This window comes from Kogia breviceps, chromosome 2 (genome assembly GCF_026419965.1).
Source record: "Kogia breviceps isolate mKogBre1 chromosome 2, mKogBre1 haplotype 1, whole genome shotgun sequence".
Classification (NCBI taxonomy): Eukaryota; Metazoa; Chordata; class Mammalia; order Artiodactyla; family Physeteridae; genus Kogia; species Kogia breviceps.
The window spans coordinates 97074926-97099942 of NC_081311.1; the positions used below are offsets into that span (position 1 = coordinate 97074926).

A 25017-nucleotide genomic window follows, 5' to 3' on the forward strand; every position below is an offset into this window, starting at 1 on the left:
TTTTCCATTCAGAGAAAAACATATCTATAGATACCTACCTTTCATTATACCCCCCCCCAAAAAAAATTCTGAATAGATTAAAAGGCTAAATATAATCTATAAAAATAACATACAAGAGCTTTTTTTTTTTTTTTAACAGTCCCTGGGTTAGGAAGTGAGATGATTGATAAGTTTGATTGCATGAAATATTAAAACGTCATAGGACAGAAAAACCCAACAAGATGAAACAAAGTTGACAAGCAATAGATTGGGTGGAAATATTTGCTACAGTGTAAAAATCAAAGGGGCAGACTCCTTGAAGGCAGTGGCCATGTGCCAGCTGTCCTCCTGAAGGGGAGCTGTATACCCACTGCCATGGGAAAGGACTCCCGCCCCTGACAGGCTGGACCAGCCTCCCCACGCTTAGTAACTCTCTGCCTCCTCCACCTCTTAGGATGCCTACAAGCCCCGTCGGAAGTACAGACGCCAGCGGGGGGCCGAGGAGCTGCTGGATGAAGAATCACGGGTCCACACGACGCTTTTGGAATATGGCAGGTAACGACGGCGGCCCAGTCTGAAGTGTCTGTTTGATGAAGCCATTGAAAAGAGAAGCTAATTGAAATTGCTTCACTGGGATGAACTTGGTTGGTTTTCACCTGAGTTTACGGGTTTGAGCCTGTGATAGCCGACACCGGGGACTTTTCTCCCTGGTGTTGAATTAGCTCAGTTTCTGTGGGTAGCTTCTCTGGGGGTGGCAGAGGCCTGATCTTTGAAGTTCCTCGCCAAGCCCGCACCCCCGGCCCTGCCCTTCTCAGGGAGTTGGGGAGCACAGGGCATGCGCAGCGGCTCAGGTGGGCTGCCCTTCATGCCCCGCCATTCGTTGACGTCTTCAGGTGAACTGAGAATTGAAAGCAGCTACAGCAGTTTTACTTTGTGTCAGAGTCTAATAGTTTTGGTTCCCTGTGAAGCATTGTCCTGACCAGGAAAATGAAGAATTTAGAAGTAGTTTTGTCACTTCTTAAAAACACTCCCTAACATCTTACAAAAAATAAACTCAAAATGGATTAAAGACCTAAATGTAAAGCCAGACACTATAAAACTCTTAAAGGAAAACATAGGCAGAACTCTATGACATAAATCACAGCAAGATCCTTTTTGATCCACCTCCTAGAGAAATGGAAATAAAACCAAAAATAAACAAATGGGACCTAATGAAACTTAAAAGCTTTTGCACAGCAAAGGATACCATAAACAAGACCAAAAGACAACCCTCAGAATGGGAGAAAATATTTGCAAATGAAGCAACTGACAAAGGATTAATCTCCAAAATTTATAAGCAACTCATGCAGCTCAATAACAAAAAAACAAACAACCCAATCCAAAAATGGGCAGAAGAACTAAATAGACATTTCTCCAAAGAAGATATACAGATTGCTAACAAACACATGAAAGAATGCTCAACATCATTAATCATTAGAGAAATGCAAATCAAAACTACAATGAGATATCATCTCACACCGGTCAGATTGGCCATCATCAAAAACTCTAGAAACAATAAATTCTGGAGAGGGTGTGGAGAAAAGGGAACCCTCTTGCACTGCTGGTGGGAATGTAAATTGATACAGCCACTATGGAAAACAGTATGGAGGTTCCTTAAAAAACTACAAATAGAACTACCATACGACCCAGCGATCCCACTACTGGGCATATACCCTGAGAAAACCATAATTCAGCTCTAATTTTTAAAACTACAGTTTTTATAGCCTCAGTTTTCAGTTACACACACACACACACACACACACACGGAAGTGCTTCTCCTCGTTGAATTTTTTGCTTGACTCTGGGTATTAACTTTCCTTTGTGTCCTGAATTTTCTACTTAGGGTCACTGATTCCTTGATGTGAGTATGTCTCCTGTGCTTGCTTACCCTCTGCTCCAAGTGATTGCTGTGTGCTGCCCTGCTCATAACCCAGCCCTCACGGGGGCACTGGGAGTAACAGCACTGCCACTAGCATCTCCAAGTGAGCGTCGGATGGCTTCTCCCTCTAGGGCACTGGCAACACAACCAGAAGGAAATTAAGGCTAATTCCCTTACTTATTCCATCTCTCAAATGGAATTGCAGTTGCCACTTTCTGTTTGCTTGTTCATTTGTTTGTTTTTGAGAGAGTAATGCGGGCTCAGATCCTTTCTTCCTGAGAGTGAAAGCTAGTCCGTTTCATTCAAAGGAAGTTGTTAGTTCTGACCCTGACCTGAGCGTGAGGGCTGCCCCACAGCTCACCAGCTGTTGCTGCGAATTGAGCTGCTTCTAAGTCAGGCACCTCCAGACCAGCGACATAATTTGCAGGGCCCAATCAGTGTAAAATGAAAATACAGGGCACCTTAGGCCACTGAGAATCATGAATAATGATTAATCATTAAGGATTTCATGACAGCGGCAACAGCCGAATGCGGGGCCCTTCGGGTGTGAGGTCCCGTGCCACTGGACGAGTTGCACGCCTTGGACACTGTGAGGGGTGCTCTCTAGCCACCGCTCAGCTGCAGGTGGGCCCACGAGACTGCGCTGGTCCAGACGAGCCAGAGCTGGAGAGGCAGCCTCTGGGGGTGTCACGTGTTCCAGAGCCAGAGAAGACTTAGGGAAGTGTGGTTTTTGGTAGTTTGTATTGTTCATACTTCCATTTTTTCCAATATCCAGTACATGTCTCAGAACTAGCCTTAGTTCTTATTGGTGGGATCATGCTGACTCCTGATTTCTGAGCCTGGTGGGGGGCGGTGTTTGATGAAGCCTTTTTTTGTTTTTTTTTAGGAAATGGGGTTATTTTGCCTTTTTCTTTTTTTTTATGAGTTTCTGGTAAGGAGAGGGTGAGTTTGTGAAGGTGGAGAATTCTGATGGTTTATTCAGCTCATTCCCGTTTTTGAGAATGATGAAGACAGCATTCAGAAAGGGTAAAAAATAACCTGCCCAAGGTCAACTGCTAACTATTAAGAACTAGTAAGAGCCCCAAACTGGGACTTGAACTCAGGTTTGCTGGACTCCAGAAACAAGTCATCATTATTATCTACAAATGTTGTTTGAGCCTCTGCTGAGAGTTTGGTTCTTGATTTTAGCAAGACAGGCCCAGCGTTGGTTGTTTGACCTGAGACTGAACAACCAGAGAGTGGTTATTACAACTGACAGAGCAAATGGGATAAAACTTATGGCCCCAATGGGCTTTCCTGGTGGCACAGTGGTTGAGAATCTGCCTACCAGTGCAGGGCACACGGGTTCAAGCCCTGGTCTGGGAGGATCCCACATGCCGTGGAGCAACTAGGCCCGTGAGCCACAGCTACTGAGCCTGCGCATCTGGAGCCTGTGCTCTGCAACAAGAGAGGCCGCGATAGTGAGAGGCCCACACTCACCGCAACTAGAGAAAGCCCTCACTCAGAAACGAAGACCCAACACAGCCAAGATAAATAAATTAATTAATAAACTCCTACCCCCAACATCTTCTTAAAAAAAAAAAAACTTACAGCCCCAAGAAGTGTTCTTTTATTCCCCTTCCTTGGGAAGGCTGCTTGCCTACTTTCTGTCTCTCTTACTCTGCCCATAGGGTTTTAAGTCAATACTTTCCACTGCTTGAGATCTTTCCCATTCGATGAGGATTACATAACAATGTCTTTATGAAGGACTTTGAACAGTTTGTCTCATGTAGAAAAAGGAAATGTCAACTGTTAGGTGCTGTCACCACCACCACCAACACCATCATCATCACCGTCACTATCACCACCACCATCACCATCACAGTCATCACCATCATCATCATCACCATCACCGTCATCATCACCATCATCACCACCATCACCACCATCATCACTGTCACCATCACCATCATCACCACCACCATCATCACCACCCTCATCATCACCATCATCACAATCATCACCATCACCATCGTCATCACCATCACCGTCACCATCATCACCATCACCATCATCACAATCATCATCATCATCACCATCATCATCATCATCATCATCATCATCACAATCATCATCATCACCACCATCACCATCATCATCACCACCACCATCACCGTCACCATCATCACCATCACTATCATCACAATCATCATCATCACCACCACCATCACCATCATCATCACCACCACCATCACCACCATCATCATCACCGTCACCATCATCACAATCATCATCATCATCACCATCATCATCATCACAGTCATCATCTCACCATTACCATCATCATCATCATCATCACCATCACCATCATCACCACCATCATCACCATCACCCATCATCACCATCATCATCATATCATCACCATCATCACCATCACCATCATCACCACCACCATCATCACCACCATCATCATCACCACCATCATCATCACCACCCTCATCATCATCACCACCATCATCTCCCTCTTCATCACTATCACCATCGCCACCATCATCTTCACCACCATCATCCTGAGCAGCAGCAGTTTTCAGTTCTCAAATGCCCTAAATGTGACCTTTAGATTCAAATGAGGAGCCTAACCTGAGCCCCTCCTTTCAGTTCTCCTTGTCCCTATGTTCTCATTACCCCCAACTCCAGCCCTCCCTCCAGCCCCTTTATGAGAAGCCTTACCCTCTTCCCTTTCCTTCCTAATCCGGCAGGGCTGGGCCCCTACTGCCTCTGGCACTCACTGCACTCCTCCCTGCCTCCCCCTTAATTGCTCAGCCCCACCTAGGAATCCTAACCCCTCATCTGTTGTCAGTGCTTCTGTTTTCCTCTTCATCTCACCTCTTGACAAGAGGGAAAGTATTTTGACTCCTAGAATAAGGAGGTCTGAAAACAGTGTTTCTTCTTTGGGGTTAGAGGTCAGTCATCAGCCTAAGCCCTCAGAGCATCTGGCTTTGAGGCCCGCATCCCAGTTTCTTCTCCCTTTTTTGACTTTCAGTTGCTCAAATAAGGCTAGACATTGAGCCTGGCCAATTATGCTGAGGACCTTACGGACTGTGCGTCTTGTTAAAAACATGTTGGGTATATTTGTTTAAATGTTATGTTGTTGGAAAAACAAGACTCATAGTTTCGATTTTAGACTTAAACACAATTGTATCTTTATAGTATTTCAATTATATTATGGGTCCAATCAACTTTTAAGAGCTAAACTTAAACAACTAACCAAACTATGAAACTGTCACTGTGGGGGAATGCATTTTAAGTGCATATGACATGTCTCTCCCAACCTGTGTCCCCTCGGAAGGCCCATGACATGCTCATAGAGGTATTTAGTAAATGCTCGTTGAATGAACAAAGAACAGAATCCACAGCCCTTAGTGTTTAGAGCTTTCTTATGCCCCTGATTTGTTCTGGATTCCAGCTGATTTGATACCTGTCTTACTTTGCCCTGGGGGAGAAAGTTAGTTTGTTTCCTAGAACTGTGTGACGTGCAGTTTGGTAGCCTGTAGCCATGCGCGACTGTTGAGCATTTATAATGTGACTAGTACGGCTCAGGAACAGGACTTTAATAATTAAGTTAAATTTAAAAAATTTTAATACATGCTTTAGTTATTGGAATGTGTTTAAGTATGTCCGGAATAACTTGGGTATGTGAACACTAATTTAAAGTTCTAGAAGATGTACATCCTTGATGATAAAGACCAAGTCCTGAGTCTGGAGTGTGAGGAAGTGACTGGGTGGTGAGAGGGCTGGAGCTCTGTTGGTGTTGACAGTGTAGGTGTCAGCCGGGTTGGCGGGTCAGAGCCAACAGCGGGAACTAAAGCACGTGGCACTGCACGTCAGGCTGGCGCTTGACAGGACAGGGCCCAGCTGACAGGGCAAGAGGAAAGGTAGGTTGTAGGATACAGCGTGAAAGGATGCTCTAGGAAGGATGAAAGAGAAGTAAATGTGTTTGTAGTAGAAATAAGCTGAAGCACCTCCCTGCTCTTTGTGAGGATGATAGGCCGCAAAAGGGTATCATGTCCTCCTGGTGAAATTCAAACAGCACGGAAGGGTCTCCCGGAGATGTGGGACCAGTGAGCAAATGAGGCAGGCGTTGATAGGCAGCTGAGGACAGCTCTTGTTTGTCATGGAAGCGTTGCCACTATGTCACATGGAGAAGGAAACCTTTAGAAGAGTCAGCGGGACACTTCATTCAGCAAACGTTAATCATGTACCTACTATGTGCCAGGCACTGCAGTAGACGCTGGGGATACAAAAGTGAATATTCACAGCAGCACTATTCACAGTCACCAAAAAGTGGAAACAAACCAGATGTCCATCAGCTGCTGAATGGACAGACAAAATGTGGTTTTTTCGTACAATGGGATACTATTTAGGCATGAAAAGGCATTGAGTACTGATTCATGCTATAATATTGATGAACTTTGAAAGCATGCTAAATGAAAGAATCCAGGCACAAAAGGCCACGTGTTGTATGATTCCATTTATATGAAATGTTCAGAATAGGCAAATCCACAGAGACAGAAAGTAGATTAGTGGTTGCCAGGGGAAGGGGATAGGGGAAAATTGGACTAACTGCTATTTATATATATTAGGTGTGGAGCTCCTTGGGTGATGGAACTATTCTAGAATTAGACAGTAGTGGTGGTTGCACAAATAGTGAATACACTAAAAACCACTGAAGTATACATTTTAAAATGGTGAATTTTATGTTATATGAATTATACCTCAATTTAAAAAATGTAAAGAAAAAAAAATGAATGAAGCAAATTTCCTCCCCTCCAGGGCTCAACAGACAGATTGCACATAACACATAATTATTGTACCCCGTGGGTGTCAACATAGAAGTGCATATCTGTGTGGGCCTAACCTAGTTTGGGGTGGTCAGAAAAGTCTTCCCAGAGCCTCTGTCTTTAAGGGGAAGTAGCTGGGACCTGGGAATTGAATTACTCAGATTTAGCTGTTTACTACTTTACTTGGAAAATCTGTAAAGTTCCTGGGCCTTAGATAAGGCCCGTCTGCCTGAGGGTATGTCTTCTGCCCTGAAGGTCTCCACAGACTGAAGGCCTGGGAAACAAAAGAATACCCAGGGTGCAAGGCCACTTCTCGGAGTGGGACACTTCAGAGAGACCCTCTGTTGGTCAGCGCTCCCTGGTTCAGGACACAAAACCTTCCCGCTAGTTTCAGCAGAAAGGATCGATTGCAGGGCTGGATGGGAGGAGTTAAGAGACGTGACGTAGGCTGGGCAAGGTCACTTCCCAAGTGTCACATTAGATCTGGGCTGCCTAGGATGCTGCTTCTGCCTCCATCATCAGGAAACTAGTGAACAGCCTGTGGAGTTGGGAAGCTGGTACTGTAGCTGCTGACAAAGAAACCACCCACTTTGCCAAAATCAGAAAAGCACCGAGACAGCTTCTGGCCCCAGAAGTTACTGCTGCTGATCCGCAGCAGTGCAGTGAATCGTTTGTACTTTTGCTGTCTCCTTCTCTAACTGCTACACGTTCAGAACTCCAGCAAATGCATCTCATTGATGGAACCTAAGTAGTATTCAGAACCCCAGGTGCAAGAGAGTATGGAAAATAGAGTTGCTTGTTCTCCTGCCTCCACGGTATAGAAAGATGCTAGATGTGGACTAAGCCGGTTCACTGAATCTGCCATAAGGTCCTGTACAGGATTTGGGTGGATACTCAAAACATAACTTTGGTCTGCTGCACTTTGGGCCTGTAGATCTGTGCCCAGAGGATGGGCACAGTGTAACCAGCAGTGACTTTTGGTCTCTCCAGTTATAAGACAACCTATTGCAAGGTCGGGTGATACTTTTGGCTTCTTGATTTCTCCATTTTCTTGGAGAAGGATGCAGACAGGCAAATAGGCAGTTGGACATGATTTCTGTCCAGGAAGTAGGGAGAACATGTACAGGCCCAGGGATGGATCAGCCAGGGCAGAATGTTTGAGCAATTGAAAAGTTTCCAACCCAAACTACCCAGCCTGTAGTTTGTATCTCCTCCCAGCCCTCCCATACAATCAGTGGTAATTTATAGAAATCCTATGGAAGCTGTTTAAACAGGGCTTGGGATCCTGTTTGCAATCCCGTATCAGCGGTACAAAGCTCAGAGAGGTGAAGCTGTTTCCCCCATGTCACACAGTTTGCTGGCACCAGAATGAAGACTCTAGCTAAACCCATTGTCCTGACTTCTACTTCCCAACCCACCTTGTATACCAGACTCAACTGTAAACTAAGCCTGTGATGTGTCAGCAAAGTTCTAAGGAATGCTGTGCCCAGGTGTGTGTTTCCCTTCACACCCATCACACGGCAGGCAAAGCACTGGTCCCAGATGGAGATTTTCAGGTTGTAAGTGGAACTGACTTTTGGAAATGACTAAAACCATCCAAAGCAAAGTCTGGGAATGCTTCAAAGATGAGGTGGCTTTAGAGCTGAGGTGTGAGGAGTGAATAGGAAAGTAGGAGGAGCCAGGAGAATAGCACAGTGTGTGCAGAGCTCTGCTCAGGGGCCGATGCACAGGAGTGGGGAAGGTGACCTGCTGGCGGTGAGGCTCAGCGGTTGTTAGTTGGGCCCGTGGATGGGAGGCCCTAGTGACAGTGCCCACAAGGGCATGTGTTCCCTGCCAGTGACAGATGCGGGCCAGGCCAGCGGGAGGTTGAATAAGGGATGGGGAAGGAAGAGGGGGCGTGGAGGCCCGAGACCAGGTCAGAGGCCAGCACCTGACCCAGCAAGCAGGGTGAGGTGTGAGTGAGGGCAGAGCAGGAGCCCTTAATTTGTTTTTCTTAAATGGTTGCATGTGATTTTATTTCCTTAAAAACTATTTAAAGGTAAGTGAGTTTGGGTGTTTTGCATTATGGTTTTTGTTCTAGGTCGAATGGTTTTTGCATTGCTTTAAAAATAGATATTAATTAGAACCTGAAAAGCTAATTTAAACTAAAGTGCATTTGTGAGCGTCTTTGAATTTAAACTTGGCGTGAAGTGAGCACACAACATTATTGGCGTCATGCTTGGATTGTGTTTGAGAATAAAAAATGGGCTGGACATGAGGTTATGAAAGTAGTCATTTAGAGAGCATGTTTAGCTTGAGCAAACACATTCACATATCATACAGATATTTTTAAGGCTTTTAGCTTAAACCGTGGATCTGAAATACAGTTCCCGATTCAAAGAGTCATAATCGCACTTAAAGAGAATGTTGTACTCTGCAGGAAGAGTTCCCATTTATAGTATTTATAAGGTGAATAGAATGGCAGGCCCTTTATTCAAAAACAGTGGAATATGTTTTTGGTTTAGGCCCTTGAAACATGTTCTCCAGTCACCAAATAGCCTGAATTCTTTCTGGTGCTTTTCATATAAAAATCCAACTAAAATGCCTGTGATCAGATTTATTTTTTGAATAGTAATTGAGCTCCCCTCTTTTGTGGCTTGCAGGAGGTATGGATTTAGCAACCGGAGCAAAGCAGAGAAGGTAAGAAAAGCTTGGCTAATGGGAGAGAATGTCTGAGAGATGCAAGTGCGCCTCTCCTTTGCCTCTGTCTGACACGGACAGGCTCCTGGCAGGGCTGGGACAGCAGGGCTCTAGTCCTCGGGCAGCCCCGGGCAGCGGGGATGTGCCAGCTGCCTTTGGCCCCTGATCTCCCTCATGGCATCCCCAGTCTGTTGCCCCTGCAGGCCGGGGTGCTGAGGCAACACCTCATCATGGGGCTGGAAGTGAAGGGTGGTTGGAAGTCATGACACCAGGGTCAAGCAGATGGCCGTAATAACTCCACTCACAGGCCTTCCCTGGTGGCGCAGTGGTTGAGAGTCCGCCTGCTGATGTAGGGGACGCGGGTTCGTGCCCCAGTCCGGGAAGATCCCACATGCCGCGGAGCGGCTGGGCCCGTGGGCCATGGCCGCTAAGCCTGCGCGTCCGGAGTCTGTGCTCTGCAACGGGAGAGGCCACAACAGTGAGAGGCCTGCGTACCGCAAAAAAAAAAAAAAAAAAAAAAAACTCCACTCCCAGAGCCCTTAGCACTCCTCATCTGATGAGAGAGGCCCTACACAGGTGTAAGCAGGCTGCTGGCAGTGCAAGAGAGCACAGCATGTGCTACAGGCTGGCCCTGTACTAAGACAACCTGGTGTGGAAAAAACGGAAAGTCAAGATGGGGTTTTATAAGTTCATAAAAGAGTATCAAGGATTTCTCTTCATTCATGTATTTTTTTTGTATGTATCAGTATTCATTCATGATTCTTGATTGTCAGCAGCAAGGCAGGCCTATAAATCTTATAGTGCCAAACCTTTCCTGTGTTCAGGCCCTTTGTTCAGGGCTCTACATGTATTTTTTCACTTATTCCTCTGAACAACTCTATGAGGAAGTTACTTATTTCTGTTTTTCAGGGCAGAAAGCTGAGGTTCAGAGAGGCTCAGTGATTGGTCTAAGATCACACAGCTCCTAAAGTGCCATAATAAGAATCTGAACCCAGATCTGTGTGACATCAAAGCCTGTGCTCTTATCCACTGCCTTTTCAATAATAACATGCTAACTAAAGTGGCCAGTGGCTTCTTAAAAAGTAGAGTCCAGGGACTTCCCTGGTGGCGCAGTGGTTGAGAGTCCGCCTGGAGATGCAGGGGACGCGGGTTCGTGCCCCGGTCCGGGAAGATCCCACGTGCCGCGGAGCGGCTGGGCCCGTGAGCCATGGCCGCTGCGCCTGCGCATCCGGAGCCTGTGCTCCGCAACGGGAGAGGCCGCAGCAGCGAGAGGCCCGCGTACCGTGAAAAAAAAAAAAAAAAAAAGTAGAGTCCACAGCTTGAGATCTAGTAAAACCTCTTTCCTCATTCCCCTCCTGAACTCCAGATTTTCTTGAATGACACACCACCCCCTCCTGCTGTTCTCCTGCCTCCCTCCTCTGTGCAGATCCCCCATTCCTCAGTCCCTCCAGGAAGGCTTCCCTGACCCCGGCCTCCCTCTGCTTTCTGTGGTCTTTGTCTGTCCTTGGAGGGCACTGACAGTGACCTGGAGCATATGTTCTAAAGCCAGACTGGCTGGTTTCAAATCCTCGCTCCTCCCCTTCACTGTGTGACTTTGGTCAGTATACTTCGTTGTGGCTTAGTTCACAGCATCTGTAAAATGGGGGCAGAAATTGTACTACCTCACAACATTGTTGTGAATATTAAAATATAAAGGATGTAGAATAATCCAACCCACAGTGCACATCTACTAAGCATTAACTCTCATCATCATTATTATTATCATTAACAATCATTTGTGCATTCATCATGACATCTTCTTTTTTGGTTTTCTTATTATTTCTTCCACATTTGTGTTTTCACTCAACCAAACAGCCATTCCCTCCAAAGCAAGGTTTTTTTTCTGGATTTGAGTGTCATGTGGCATCTAGTGTATAAGAATTTGATGTGTATGTGTAATATGTAATTTTAAGTCTGAAAAGAATGTCTATGTATATGACTATATTCTGAAATAAGACAATTTGGTTATGATTGGAAAAATCATGAGATGCCCATGAAATATTATTCGCATTGGCCTTGCCTTATCATTCTCATGTGAGATGGCACATTTGAACTGGAAGTCTCATCCCCTGTAGATATATGCAGGCGCTCAGGCCATGCCCCAGGGTCAGTCATAGGCTTGTTATAGAAATGCATCTCAGAACTGGGATGGTCTCAGAAGGGTATCTGAGGGCAGTCCTCTCATTCAACCCTAGAAGACCCCAGTATCCAGAGAAGGTAAGCCTGAGGTTGCCAGCTGGTGAATGGCAAAGATGGAGCTAAAACCAAGAACCCTAGACTTGCAGCCCAGGTTTGGGGAGCAGCCGTTACTCCAGGTGTCCTGAGTGTGGTGCGGTACACTTAGAGCTTGAGCTGGGTCCATAGCCTGGAGCTTGACCTTTACTACCTGTAGTGCACTTGGATGTGTTGTATTCTGTTACTTTTATTTAGTTTATTTAGATGCCAATCATACCTGCTAAATTACTTTCATATCCCACTAATGGGTCTCTGCTGGAAAACAGGCAGGGATCTTAAGGCAGTGATCTGCTCTTGGCAGGAATTAAAGTAGGGGAAGACCCAAGCAAAGTGTAAGGCTAAGTCTGGCAAAGGTGTATGACCTGATAGGAATTGCGTCGGCAAGCAGTTCAGAGATGGAGGTGGGCATTGGCTGAGACCCGAGGCTCCAGCTGCTTGGTCTGTGGTTGTAGTGGAAGCCCCGGTCTCTGGATCTCGTTTTCTTTCCCAGAGACTGGGTGACTTGTCCAGATCTGTGTGTTTTCTTTCACAGACTCAGGCTCCTTTGCAGTGTCCTTTCTCTACTGAATCTCCAACTGCGGTGCTCAGTTGTTTTCCCATCTTCCCTTCCAGGCCGAGGACAAGAAAATGGCACTTCCCACAGGGCTGTTAGCTGCAGAGAAAGCCGATGCCCACGAGGAAGATGAGCTTCAGGCTGCTGAAGAGGTGAGTGGTCCATGTAGCCCCTGAGGTTTCCGCCTAAGTCTTTGGGGGAAATCTCGCTTTCATCTGCAGCTCTCCAAGATGGCCAGCTGCCTCCCACAGCCAGCTGCTGCTGGCTGGCCTTTCACGCCCTTTCCAGCATTGGCTGGCCTTTTGCGCCCTTTCCAGCTTCCTTTCATCACCTCTCATGAGGCTCACCGTAAAACGAGGCCGGCTGAAATAGCCCTTAGATTCCACGGCGAAGACCTGTTTTGACACCCTGCTTAAGTCTTGTGTGGTCAGACCTGCTCACTGCTACCTCTCCCCTTTGTTCTTTTAGCAGCGTATTCAGTCCCTGATGACCAAGATGACTGCCATGGCACGTGAGGAGGTGAGGCAGGCGTGGTCATGTGGGTAGGCGTGGTGTGGAGGTGGAGACTCGGCACCACCCCGGCTCTGTTATGAGGGGGCCTCTTCCGACTGTCCACCTTCAGGGCCCTCTCGTTTCAGCACCCTGCTTCCTGTTTTCTTGGGATCTTTCTTCTGGAAACCTTCTATACATGCACGGTGTTGCCGTCCATGGGAACCTCTAGGAGGGAGATTTGAAGGACCCATGTGAAGACAGGATGTCCCAGCTGGGAGGGCATCACAGGGCCCGTGCAGGAGAGCTGTGGTTCAGCCCTGCCTCTCCATAACTACATGTGGCATCCCATGCCAAAGGAGCCCTTGTTTCCCTCGTACACCATCTAGGTAGATGATAGGGTACTAAATTTATATTCACTCTTGCCAGAGCTCATGACCTGTGTAAAATGTTTAACCAAGTGCTTTGAAAGGGGAATTCCTTTTTAGGGCAGGAAGGGCCTGTGGCAGTCAAGAGATAGTTCGGGAGTTCTGAGATCCCTTTTCCTCTCCCATTTGTACTTTTTTCCTCTGAGTCCTATGCCTGCCAAGTTCCCTTCAGGCTCTGTTTAGTGATCCTCAGCAGTAAAAACCCTGGAATGATTTTCCAGGCTACCCAGGGTCCGAGGAGAATCTAATGCAGTCTGCTGAGTGACTCAGGGGGAGGGAGGTGACTTAACCTTTGCCCTGAAGCTTGTTTTCTCCATTCCGTGTTGCCGAACACATTAGCAAACGCCAAATTATTTTTTTCCCCTGGGAATATTATCTGTTTTACTTTAATAGTGTTCAGGGTCCCCAGTTGTGTGAAAGACAGTGCGCGGCCTTGAGAGCACGCCCTCCCTGTGATTGCAGAACCGTCTGACCGCTAGCTCCGTGGGCCAGATCGTGGGCCTCTGCTCTGCCGAGATCAAGCAGATTGTGTCTGAGTATGCAGAGAAGGTATGTGGGGACCCAGCTGGAGCCTTTGTCTCAGATAATGCCCCGAGGACTTCTCCTGCTTCCCTGCCCCCTCCCAGCGGTGGGGGAGGCAAGTTGTAACCCATCAGCCACGTTTGTCAAGAACAGAACCATGCAGAGTCATCCACATTTGCCCGTCAGCTGAATTCATTGTCTTCTGCGGTGCCTATTTTTCTATAAATATAAAGAGAAAACCTGTCTCTCAGAGCAACGATTACATCTGATAAATGGATGTGTTAGGTAGAGCACCTGCATTTTTCCTTCTTTACCAGGCTTCTTATAACTTGGGCTCAGTTTGGTGATGGGGCTGAGGGGTGAAACTTGGCCACTTAGGAGATAAACCCCATAAGTCAGCCAAGCCCAAGGCAGAATTTTGTGTTCTGCTTTATTAAAAGGGTATAGAATGAACAAAAGCCTGAGAGTCATATTTCAGCGTTAGATTTTTTTCCATCCTAAGACTAGGCAGCAGGACCTTGAATATTTCAGGGAGACAGTGATTAATCATTTTGCACACAACTGATTCTGGTCTGACTGAAACGTAGTATTGGTAAAATCAGATTTACAGGGCATTGTTTCACATCCTTCCTTCCCCAGCCCTACTCAGGCTGCCCCACTAAAATGTTGATGTCTGTTGAAGCATCCAGCTTTGTTTTCCCTGTCTCAAAAGGCTTGACGACAAATTAGCTCTGCCCGGACCCTCTGAGCAATATTCTTCTGAAGCAGTTGCACAGATGATGTAGTTGGGGAACAGGTGTCACCTGTAATCTGGTAGTTATAATCTGCCGTAAACACAGCAGGTGGTCATCTGCCACCAAGTGAGGGGCCTTCTGAGCAAGACTGAGTAAAATGGTAACAGTCTAGTGGTTACCAGAGGGGAGGAAGGCGGAGGGAGGGTGAAATGGGTAAAGGGGGGGTCAACAGTACGGTGACGGATGGAAACAACTTTTGTTGGTGAACACACTTTCAGAAGTCGAAATAAAATGTTGTACACATAAATTCATGTAATGTTATAAACCAGCTTTTTAAAAAGGGCATAGGATGTCTAGGGAATGGAGTTCTATTGTTTTCCCCACCCTCCAAATCAATGTTTCTTAACATGGGTTTTCTAATCCAACTTTCATAGAATCCAGAGTATCCTGTATTTTAATTTACCACCTAGAAAAGGTGACAGTTGTCAAAGTGTCATCTGAGATTTGACCGGAAAAAGATGTAGGTCATCCTAAAAGTACCAGTAAAATCAAAAGACTTGAAGACATAGTTGTGGAAAGAGTGATTAATTCACTGCCCTAAGAAGTAATCTTGGTTTGCAGTCAGCACACACACCTGGATGGCAAGAGGGTGAGTCTGTACCTGCCCTTAGGTTGCCACATAGCATTGCTGAATCCAGTTTTTACCAAAAGACAAATGGATGGGGCACTCACTGCTGTTCCTACAGGGACTCTGATTTTTATCTTCATACTTGCCCACTGCAAGCAGATAGGAGCTCAGATTATAAGAGGGGAAGCAAGTAGGCAGACCCTCCTTAGTATACCTGTCCTTGCTTGCGAGTCTTGAAGCTTACCTGTCTTCCCCATCAGCTCAGCAATTCCTGCTGGGTCTCTGTCCCCTGAGCGTTCCCTACCTCACCCTTGTACAGTGATCTGATGGCTGCATTCTGTATTCTTGCTTCTCTGCATCTGTTCTGTTCTTCCAGGAAAGAGTGAAATAGTAGTTTTGGACACAGGTCTCTTTCCAGGGACGTATATAATTAAAACTTCTCATGGAGAATTGGAGTTCACCAGTTCACCAGTTCATTGCTTGTCTGTGCATTAAATATATAGCATTAAAGACGGGTGCTTTTATTTTTTTTTTTATTTTATTTTTTTTTGCCGTACGCGGGCCTCTCACTGTTGCGGCCTCTCCCGTTGTGGAGCACAGGCTCCGGACGCGCAGGCCCAGCGGCCATGGCTCACGGGCTTAGCCGCTCTGCGGCATGTGGGATCTTCCCGGACTGGGGCACGAACCCGTGTCCCCTGCATCGGCAGGCAGACTCTCAACCACTGCGCCACCAGGGAAGCCCAAGACGGGTGCTTTTAAAATTAAATTGCCTTTAATCCTGTTCCCGTATCACAGGTATTTCACATTTGCATATTTAATCCAGTGTTTGTCCCCAGATATCCACGGTAACACCTAGTTGCAATCATCATGTGTGTCTAAAAGGTAGAACAGTGTAGTTACAAACACAGCATTGGAGTCCTATCTTGGTTCATGTCTCTCTCCTCAGCTTCCCAGCTCTGTGACCTTGGGAAGTTTATTTAACTTCTTTGCTCCAGTATCTTCATCTATAAAATGGGAATCATATAACTTTCCTGGCACGGCGTTGTGAAGATTAAATGAAATGTGAACAAAGTGCCTAAAACAGTTCCTGGCATGTTATAGCCATGCACCTAATGATAGGCTTTATGTGCACTTTTACAATCTGCTTTTTTTTTTTTTTTTTTTGGACACATCAAATTCTAAACATTTTCCATGTTTCTAGTCTTCAAAATAGTTTTTACATGGATCTGATAAAGTAATTCATTACATTTCAGCTCATTTTTTGTTATGTTTAATCCTTTAACCTATGTAGAGTTCATTTTTCTTTAGTCTAAATGTACATTCATCCTAGTTTTCCTGCTCCTATCCACTTAATATCATTTATCAAATAATTTCTTTATACTCATTTGGAGATACTTTGTTATATTTTTGTATTTTAGATCTAATTTAAACTGTGTTTTCTTGGTTTGGTTTATACTTCTATTTTTATGCAAGTTCCATGGTAAAATCATGTTTGCTTTTTTGTTTTTGTTATTTGCTTTATTTGTTTGCTGTAGTCTTGTCAATGTCCTCCAGCCAAAGACCACTAGGAACATGCCCATAGTTGAACAAGTTGGGTTTATTGCTGGTTGTCGTGAGGGAGACCACACACCAATGGGGAATCATACAGCATCTCAGTAAGGAGGCATTAGAAAAGACTTATGGGATTCAGACTGGTTTTAGGGGATTTGGGGGAAGCTTCAAGAAAGTAGAGCTTTGCTCTGTGTTGTTTGCCTTAAGGTGGGGCAATTCAGTGAATATTATCTAAAGAAATCTATGAGACAAGGGCAGTGAATCAAGGTTAAAGCTGTATGCCCATGTTAGCTGGTACAGGGGGATGTTTGATCATTTAGGGGATTTGAACAATGTTCAGGTTTTTGTCCATGTACAAACATGATTACAGAGTAGAGTGGTCGATCCTTGTGGTTGTCTGATGTTGCTGTTCTCTGGAATTATTTATCTTTTATTTTTATTTATTTATTTATTTGTTTGTTTGTTTGTTTGCGGTACACGGGCCTCTCACTGTTGTGGCCTCTCCCGTTGCGGAGCACAGGCTCCGGACGCGCAGGCTCAGCGGGCATGGCTCACGGGCCCAGCCGCTCCGTGGCATGTGGGATCTTCCCGGACCGGGGCACGAACCCGCATCCCCTGCATCAGCAGGCGGGCTCCCAACCACTGTGCCACCAGGGAAGCCCTGGAATTATTTATCTTTAACACCGAAGCCGAGTACGAGTGCAGGCCAGCTCCCAGAAACATTAAGGCCTTGCTGAGAGTGCCAGATCAGCTCTCAGACGTCAGGGGCTGCTTTTCTCTTCCTCTGAGTTTAGTTATGTGTTGCTACACAGGAGTATTACATAAATGCGGCAGCCTAAAATAACATAGTTTATTATTGCAGCACTTTCTGTGGGTCGGTGGTTGGCACAGTGTCGCAGGGTCCTTTGTTTCAGACTCTTAAGAGATTACAGTGAAGGTGCTGGCCTGGCCTGCAGTCTCATCTGAGGCTTGACTGGAGAAGGATCCACTTCCAAGTTCATGGTTGTTGGCAGCATTCAGTTCCTCGACACCCACTGGCTGAGGTCAGCAGTTCTGGCAGTCAGCTGGAGGCTACCCTCAGTTCCTTGCCAGGTAGGCCTCACCTACATCACTTATTTCATCAAAGCCAGCAAAGGAAGCACCTCCCCGCAAGACAGACATTACAGTCTCATGTGACATAATTATGTACATGCAGTTACACGCACCCCACCACGTTTGCAGAGACTGTGGGGCCCTGTTAGGCTTGCCTACCCACAGCGTATTTGTTTTTCTCTTTAATCTTACTGCCGTAAACTGGGCTGAAACAGGGCACTGGCAATTCATCTAAAACTCCATGCCCCTACCTTCCTGGCCTCAGTAATGAAACCCTTGAAAGTAGAGATGGGATTGAGGAATGCTCAGGAGGAAAGCCTTTGGTGGCACTTGAAAGAAGCCCAGATTAGGCTGAGATCAGGATGGAATTTTTGCTTAGTGAGGAAAAGGGATGCAATAATTTTGGGAGGATGAAAGTGTGAAAGTGATTTTGCGACTAGGGAATGAATCAAGCAGCCTGCCTGGTGCGAGTGGTTGGAAAGTAGACAGGCAGTGAGAAATAAAGATGAAGTAAAAAACATGTGCAGGCTTCTCTTTCATTTGTAAAGTTCACAGGTTCTTACAACAGGGCAACATGGTACGTAATCCATGTCTTTCAGAGCAAGTCCCTGAGATACATAACTCAATTTAATATGGATCCTGTAAAGCAGGGAAGAGGAATGTGAACAAGCTTCCAGATACACAATTCATGAGTGTCAGCCGCCTCCGGGCCAGGGAGCACCATCTCCCTTTGTTTCCAGAGGGTGACACTCTTCCCAGAATGTACTTGGTGAGGCGCCACTGTGCTTCGTGGTGTTACGTCCAGCATGCTCACTGCATCGTAGCATTCATTTTTACAGGGGGCAAGAAGAATCTAGTACTGTGATTTGCAGAAAACTAAAAGCTTGACTGTCCCCAGAATACTTCCACTCTACTATCCCAGAAGGAAGGAAAGGAAGCTGAGCCAGGCAAGGCTGGGCCAGGGAAGGTGCAGGGTGCCCAGAAAGGCAGGAAGGGACTCTCCTCAATGCCACATGTTAATCGACTGTACACTGTTTTGACTCATCTGCAACTAAATCATTCTTGGTCAACATCTCCCTGAGACAGGATCTGAAAACATTTTGTATATCTAGAGGCACAGATCTGTCTTGGGGAATCAGAAGAATCCACCCTGAGTGCCTTCTCAGTGCCAGGTACTTTAAAAAAAATTTTTTTTTATTAAAGTATAGTTGATTTATAACATTACATTACTTTTGGGTGTACAGCATAGTGATTCAGTATTTTATAGACTATACTCTGTTTCAAGTTATTACAAAATAATGGTTGTATTTCCCTGTGCTGTACAATGCGTCCTTGTTGCTTATTTATCTTATACGTAGTATTTTGTATCTCTTAATCCCATACCCCTATCTTGTCCCTCCCCCAACCCCTCTCCCTACTGGTAGCCACTAGTTTGTTTTCTATACCTGTGCATTTGGGGTTTTTTAGATTCTCTCTATAAGTGATAACATATAGTATCTGTCTTTCTGTCCTATTTCACCGAGCATAATACTCTCTAGGTCCATCCACGTTTTTGCAGATGGCAGAATTTCATTTTTTATGGCTGAGTAATATTCCACTGTGTGTGGGGTGTGTGTGTGTATGTGTATATACACCACGTCTTCTTCATTCATCTGTTGATGGACACTCAGGTTGCTTCCACACCTTGGCTGTTGAATAAATAATGCTGCTATGAACATTGGGGTGCATGTATCTTTTTGAATTCGCATTTTCATTTTTTGGGGGTATATACCTATGAGTGGAATTACTGGATTATATGGTAGTTCTATTTTTAGGCTTTTCAGGAACCTCCATACTGTTTTCCATAGTGGCTATATCAATTTACATTCCCATCAGTAGTGTACAAGTGTTCCCTTTTCTCCACATCCTCACCGATATGTGTTATTTGTAGACTTTTTGATGATAGCCATTCTGACAGATGTGTGGTAGCTCATTGTGGTTTTGACTTGCATTTCTCTAATAATTAGCCATGTTGAACATCTTTTCATGTGCCTGGTAGCCATCTGTACATCTTTGGAAAATGTCTATTCAGATCTTCTGCCCACTTTTTAATTGTGTTGTTTGGTTTTTTGATATTGAGTTGTATGAGCTGTTTATGTATTTTAAATACTAACCCCTTATCGGTAATATCATTTGCAAATATTTTCTCCCATTCCAACAGTTGTCTTCATTTTGTCAGTGGTTTCCTTTGCTATGCAAGAGCTTTTAAGTGTAATTAAGTCCCATTTGTTTATTTTTGCTTTTATTTTTTTTGCCTTAGGAGACAGATCCAAAAAAATATTGCTACGATTTATTTCAGAGTGTTCTGCCTATTTTCTCTTCCAGGAGTTTCATGGTTTCAGCTCTTATATTTAGGTCTTTAATTCATTTCAAGTTTGTTTTTGCATATGGTGTTTGGGAATGTTCTAATCTCATTCTTTTACGTATAACTATCCAGTTTTCCCAGCATCACTTGTTGAAGAGACTGTCTTTTCTCCATTGTATATTCTTGCCTCCTTTGTCGTAGATGAATTGATCATAGGTGTGTGGATTTACTTCTGGGCTTTCTATTCTGTCGCATTGATCTACGTGTCTGTTTTTGTGCCAGAACCATGCTGTTTTTGATTTCTGTGGCTTTGTAGCATAGTCTGAAATTAGGGAGCATGATACCTCCAGCTTTGTTCATTTTTCTCAAGAGTGTTTTGGCAATTTGGAGTCTTTTATGGTCCTTATAAATTTTAGGATATTTGTTCTAGTTCTGTGGAAAGTGTCATGGGTATTTTGATAGGGATTGCATTAAATCTGTAGATTGCTTTGGGTAGTATGGCTATTTTAATAATATTAATTCTTCCAATCCAAGAGCACAGGATATCTTTCCATATCTTTGAATTATCTTCAATTTCCTTTATCAGTGTTTTATAATTTTCAGAATATAGTTCTTTCACCTCCTTGGTTAAGTTTATTCCTAGGTATTTTTTTTTACACAATTTTTAAATGGGATTTTGTTTTTAACTTTTTCTTTCTGATGATTCATTATAAGTATATAGAAATGCAACAGATTTCTGTATATTAATCTTGTATCCTGCAACCTTACTGAATTCATTTATTAGTTCTAATAGTTTTTTTGGTGGAGACTTTAGGATTTTCTTTATATAGTGCCATGTCATCTGCAAATAGTAACGGTTTTACATCTTCCCTTGCAATTGAATGTCTTTCTTTCTTTCTTTCTTCCTTCCTTCCTTCCTTCTTTCCTTCCTTCCTTCCTTCCTTCCTTCCTTCCTTCCTTCCTTCCTTTCTTCCTTCGTTTCTTGTCTGATTGCTATGGTTAGGACTTCTAATACTATGTTAAATAGAGGTGGTAAGAGCAGACATTCTTCTCTTGTTCCTGATTTTAGGGGAAAGGCTTTCAGCTTTTTCCCATTGAGTAAGATGTTAGCTGTAGGTTTATCGTAAATGGCCTTTATTATGTTGAGATATATTCCCTTTATACCCACTTCGAGAGTTTTAATCATGAATGGATGTTGAATTTTGTCAAATGCTTTCTCTGCATCTATGATCATATGATTTTTATCTTTCCTTTTGTTAATGTGTATAACATTGACTAATTTGCAAATATTGGACCATCCTTGAAATCCTGGAATAAATCCCACTTGAGCATGGTGTATGATTCTTTGTATGTGTTGTTGGATTCAGTTTCCTAATGTTTCATTGAGGATTTTTGCATCTACTTTTATCAGAGATATTGGCTTGTAATTTTCTTCTTTTGTACTGTCTTTGTCTGCTTTTGGTATCCAGGTAATGATGGCCTCATAGAATGAATTTGGGAGTTTTTCAGAATAGTTTGGGAAGGATAAGTATAAGTTCCTTGTATGTTTGGTAGAATTTCCCAGTAGCCATCTGGTCTTGGACTTTTCTTTGCAGGGAGTTTTTTTTATTCTGTTTCACATCTAGTAATCTGTCAAATTATCTGTTTATTCTTGACTCAGTTTTGGCAGGCTATATGTTTCTAGAAACTTGTCTGTTTCTTCTAAGTTTTCCAATTTGTTGGCATAGAACTGTTCATAGCATTCTCTTATGATTTTTATATATCTGTGGCATCATTTGTTATTTCTCCTTTTTCATTTCTTGTTTTGTTTATTTGGGTCCTCTTTCTTTTTTCTTCTTGGAAGCCTGGCTAAAGTTTTATCAATTTTGTTTATCTTTTCAAAAAAAAGACAGCTGTTAGGTTCATGAATTTTTTTCCATTGTTCTTTTGGTCTCTATTGCCTCTCTTTACTATTTCCTTCCTTCTGCTGACTTTAGACTTTGTTCTTCTTTCTCTAATTCCTTTAGATGTTAGGTTAGGTTGTTTATTTGAGATTTTTCTTGTTTCTTCTGTAAGGCCTGTATCACTATAAACTTCCCTTTTAGAGCTGCTTTTACTGCAACCCATAGATTTTTTTAAAGTTGTGTTTCCATTTTCATTTGTCTTGAGGTATTTTCTGATTTTCTCTTTGATTTTACTATTGGTTTTTTAGTAGCATGTTGTTCAGTCTCCATGTATTTGTGCTTTTCCTATTTTTCTTACTGTAATTTCTAGTTTCATACTGTTATGGTTGGGAAAAAAATGCTTGATATAATTTCTGTCCTCTTAAAGTTGTTGCGACTTATTTTGTGGCCTATCATGTGATCTGTCCTGGAGAGCATTCCATGTGTACTTGAAAAGAACGTGTATTCTGCTGTTTTGAAATGGAGTGTCCTGTAGATATCTATTAAATCCAACTGGTCGATTGTATCATTTAAGACCACTGTTGCCTTATTCATTTTCTCTCTGGGTGATCTGTCCATTGATGTAAGTGGGGTGCTAAAGTCCCTGACTATTATTGTATTATTGTCAGTTTCTTCATTTATGTCTGTTAATATTTGCTTTATACTTTTAGGTGCTCCTGTATTGGGTGCATGCATATATGGTAACAAGTAAAATATCCTCTCCTTGTATTGATCCCTTTATCATTATATAGTGCCCTGCTTTGTCTTTTGTTACATAGACTTTGTTTTAAAGTCTATTTTGTCTGGTATGAGTATTGTTACATCTACTTTCTTGTCATTTCTATTTGCATAAAATATCTTTTTCCATCCCCTCATTTTCAGTCTGTATATGTCTTTAGTTCTGAAGTGAGTATCTTGTAAACAGTATATAAATGGGTCTTTTTTTTTTTTTAAATCCAGTCATCTACCCTATGTCTTTTGATTGGAACATTTAGTCCATGGACATTTAAATTAATTATTGATAGGTATGTACTTATTTCTGTTTTATTACTTGTTTTCCTATTGTTTTTATAGTTCTTCTCTGTTCATTTCTTCTTTTTCTTGTTTCTTCCCTTGTGGTTCTTTAGTAGTATGTTTGTGTTTCCTTCTAGTTTTTGTGTATCTATTGCTGGTTTTTGATGTGTGGTTACCCTGGGGTTCATGTATCTTGGCTTATAACTGTATCTATTGATACTTGTAAACTGATAGTCGTTTAAGTCCAAACACATTCTAAAAGATCTGCATTTTTTTACTCCCCTCCCCAACGTTTTGTGGTTTTGATGTCACATTTTACAGCTTCAGGTCTGTCCCTTCACCATTTATTGTAGTCAGAGTTGCTTTTCCAGTTTTTTGTCTTTCATCTTCGTACTAGCTTATTTAAGTGGTTGATCCTCAGCCCTCACTGAGGCCTTTCCTAGTTGGATTTTTCCTTTTCTATAGATTCTTACTTCTTGTTATAGCCTTTTCTTTTCCACTTAGAGAAGACCCTTTAACATTTCATTTAGGGTAGGTTTAGCATTGATGAACTCTCTTAGTTTTTGCTTATCTGAGAAGTTCTTTATTTCTCCTTCAATTCTAAATAATAAACTTGCTGGGTAGAGTATCCTGGGTTACAGGTTTTTCCCTCTCAGCATTTTGAGTATATCGTGCCACTCCCTCTATCCTGCAAAGTTTCTGCAGAAAAATCAGCTGATAGTCTTGTATATGACTCTGTTTTTCTCTTGCTGCCTTTAGAATTCTCTCTTTATTTTTAACTTTTGCCATTTTAATTATGATATGTCTTGGCATGGGTCTGATTGAGTTCATCTTGGTTGGGACCCTCCGTGCTTCCTATACCTTAATATCTGTTTCCTTCTTCAGGTTTGGGAATTTTTCAGCCATAATTTCATCAAATATATTTTTGGCTACCTTCTCCTACTGGGACCCCTACAGTGTGAATGTTGGTAATGCCTGGTGTTATCTCAGAGATCTTTTAAACTGTTCTCATTTTTTCATATTTGGTTTTTTCTCTTTGCTCTTCTAAGTGGGTGACCTTCCATAATTCTATCTTCCAGATCACTTACACATCCTTCTGTATCACTTAGTCTGCTATTAACTCCTTATAGTGTTTTTCATTTGTTATTGTATTTTTCATTTCTGACTGGTTCTTTTTTATATTTTCTAGTTCCTTGTTAAAATTCTCACTGTGTTCATCATTCTTTTCCCTAATTCAGTTAGCATTTTTATTACTAATGCTTTGAATTCTTTATCTGGTAATTTGTTTACTTCTATTTCATTATTTATTTTTTCAGGGGTTTCTCTTGCTTTTTCAGTTGAGACCAGTTCCTCTGCCTTCTCATTTTGCTTATTAGCTTTCTCTGCCTCTATGAACTTACATGAAACAGTAGTTATCTGTTACAGTCCTGAAGGGTGTCCTTATGTGGGAGTGCCCCTATACGGACTACATTTGCCTCCTGCCTTTGGTGGGAGAGCTGGATTTGACCTCAAAGCAAGTCACATCTTTCCTCAGGGTGTGCTGGCAGCTCTCACCTTGGTAGAAGGTGGGGCTATAGATGGAGGGGCTAAAGCTGGAGCCAGCTGTGAGCTCAGGCTTCCCCTCTGCTCTGTGGCCGTTACTGCCCTATCAGGGCCGGCAGGGTCAGATCCCCAGTTGCTGTAGCAGAAGCCCTGAGGGTTGGCTTCAAGCCGGCTCTGTTCCCTTTAAGTGTGTGCTCTCCCCTTTCTCAGCACTGGGACCCTTTCCCCAGATGGGGGAGCAGTGCTGGAGCGAGGTGGGGCCTGTGTGGGCTCTCGGCTCATGATGGGGTGCGGGCTGTGGCGACCCAGCCAGAGACAGAGGTCAGGGCTGCTTCCCTGTGCCGCCTGTGGAAGCGCCGCAGTGACTGCTCCCACCCTGCTCAGACGCAGCCTCGGGGCCACGTCTTCTTTGTCCCTCACAGCCAGCCCCTGCCCCCAGCCTCTGCCTCCCCCGCCCTGTTGTGGAGCCATGCCACAGGGCAGATGGGGCCCATGTGGGCTCTCGGTCTCTATCGGGGTGTGGGCTGT

General features: G+C 43.8%; 1 protein-coding gene across 2 annotated transcripts in view; it reads left to right on the plus strand.

Moving 5' to 3' along the window:
* CCDC93 (coiled-coil domain containing 93) overlaps positions 1-25017 on the plus strand; it is a 93684-nt gene that overhangs the window by 26563 nt on the left and 42104 nt on the right. Inside the window, exons 7-12 of one of the 2 annotated variants that reach the window (XM_059052540.2) lie at positions 434-534; positions 1862-1879; positions 9360-9396; positions 12283-12375; positions 12692-12742; positions 13603-13689. In XM_059052540.2, coding sequence (XP_058908523.1) covers positions 434-534; positions 1862-1879; positions 9360-9396; positions 12283-12375; positions 12692-12742; positions 13603-13689 — 387 coding nt within the window. The remainder of the gene's footprint in view (positions 1-433; positions 535-1861; positions 1880-9359; positions 9397-12282; positions 12376-12691; positions 12743-13602; positions 13690-25017) is intronic. The other variant, XM_059052541.2, reaches the window with a different exon arrangement.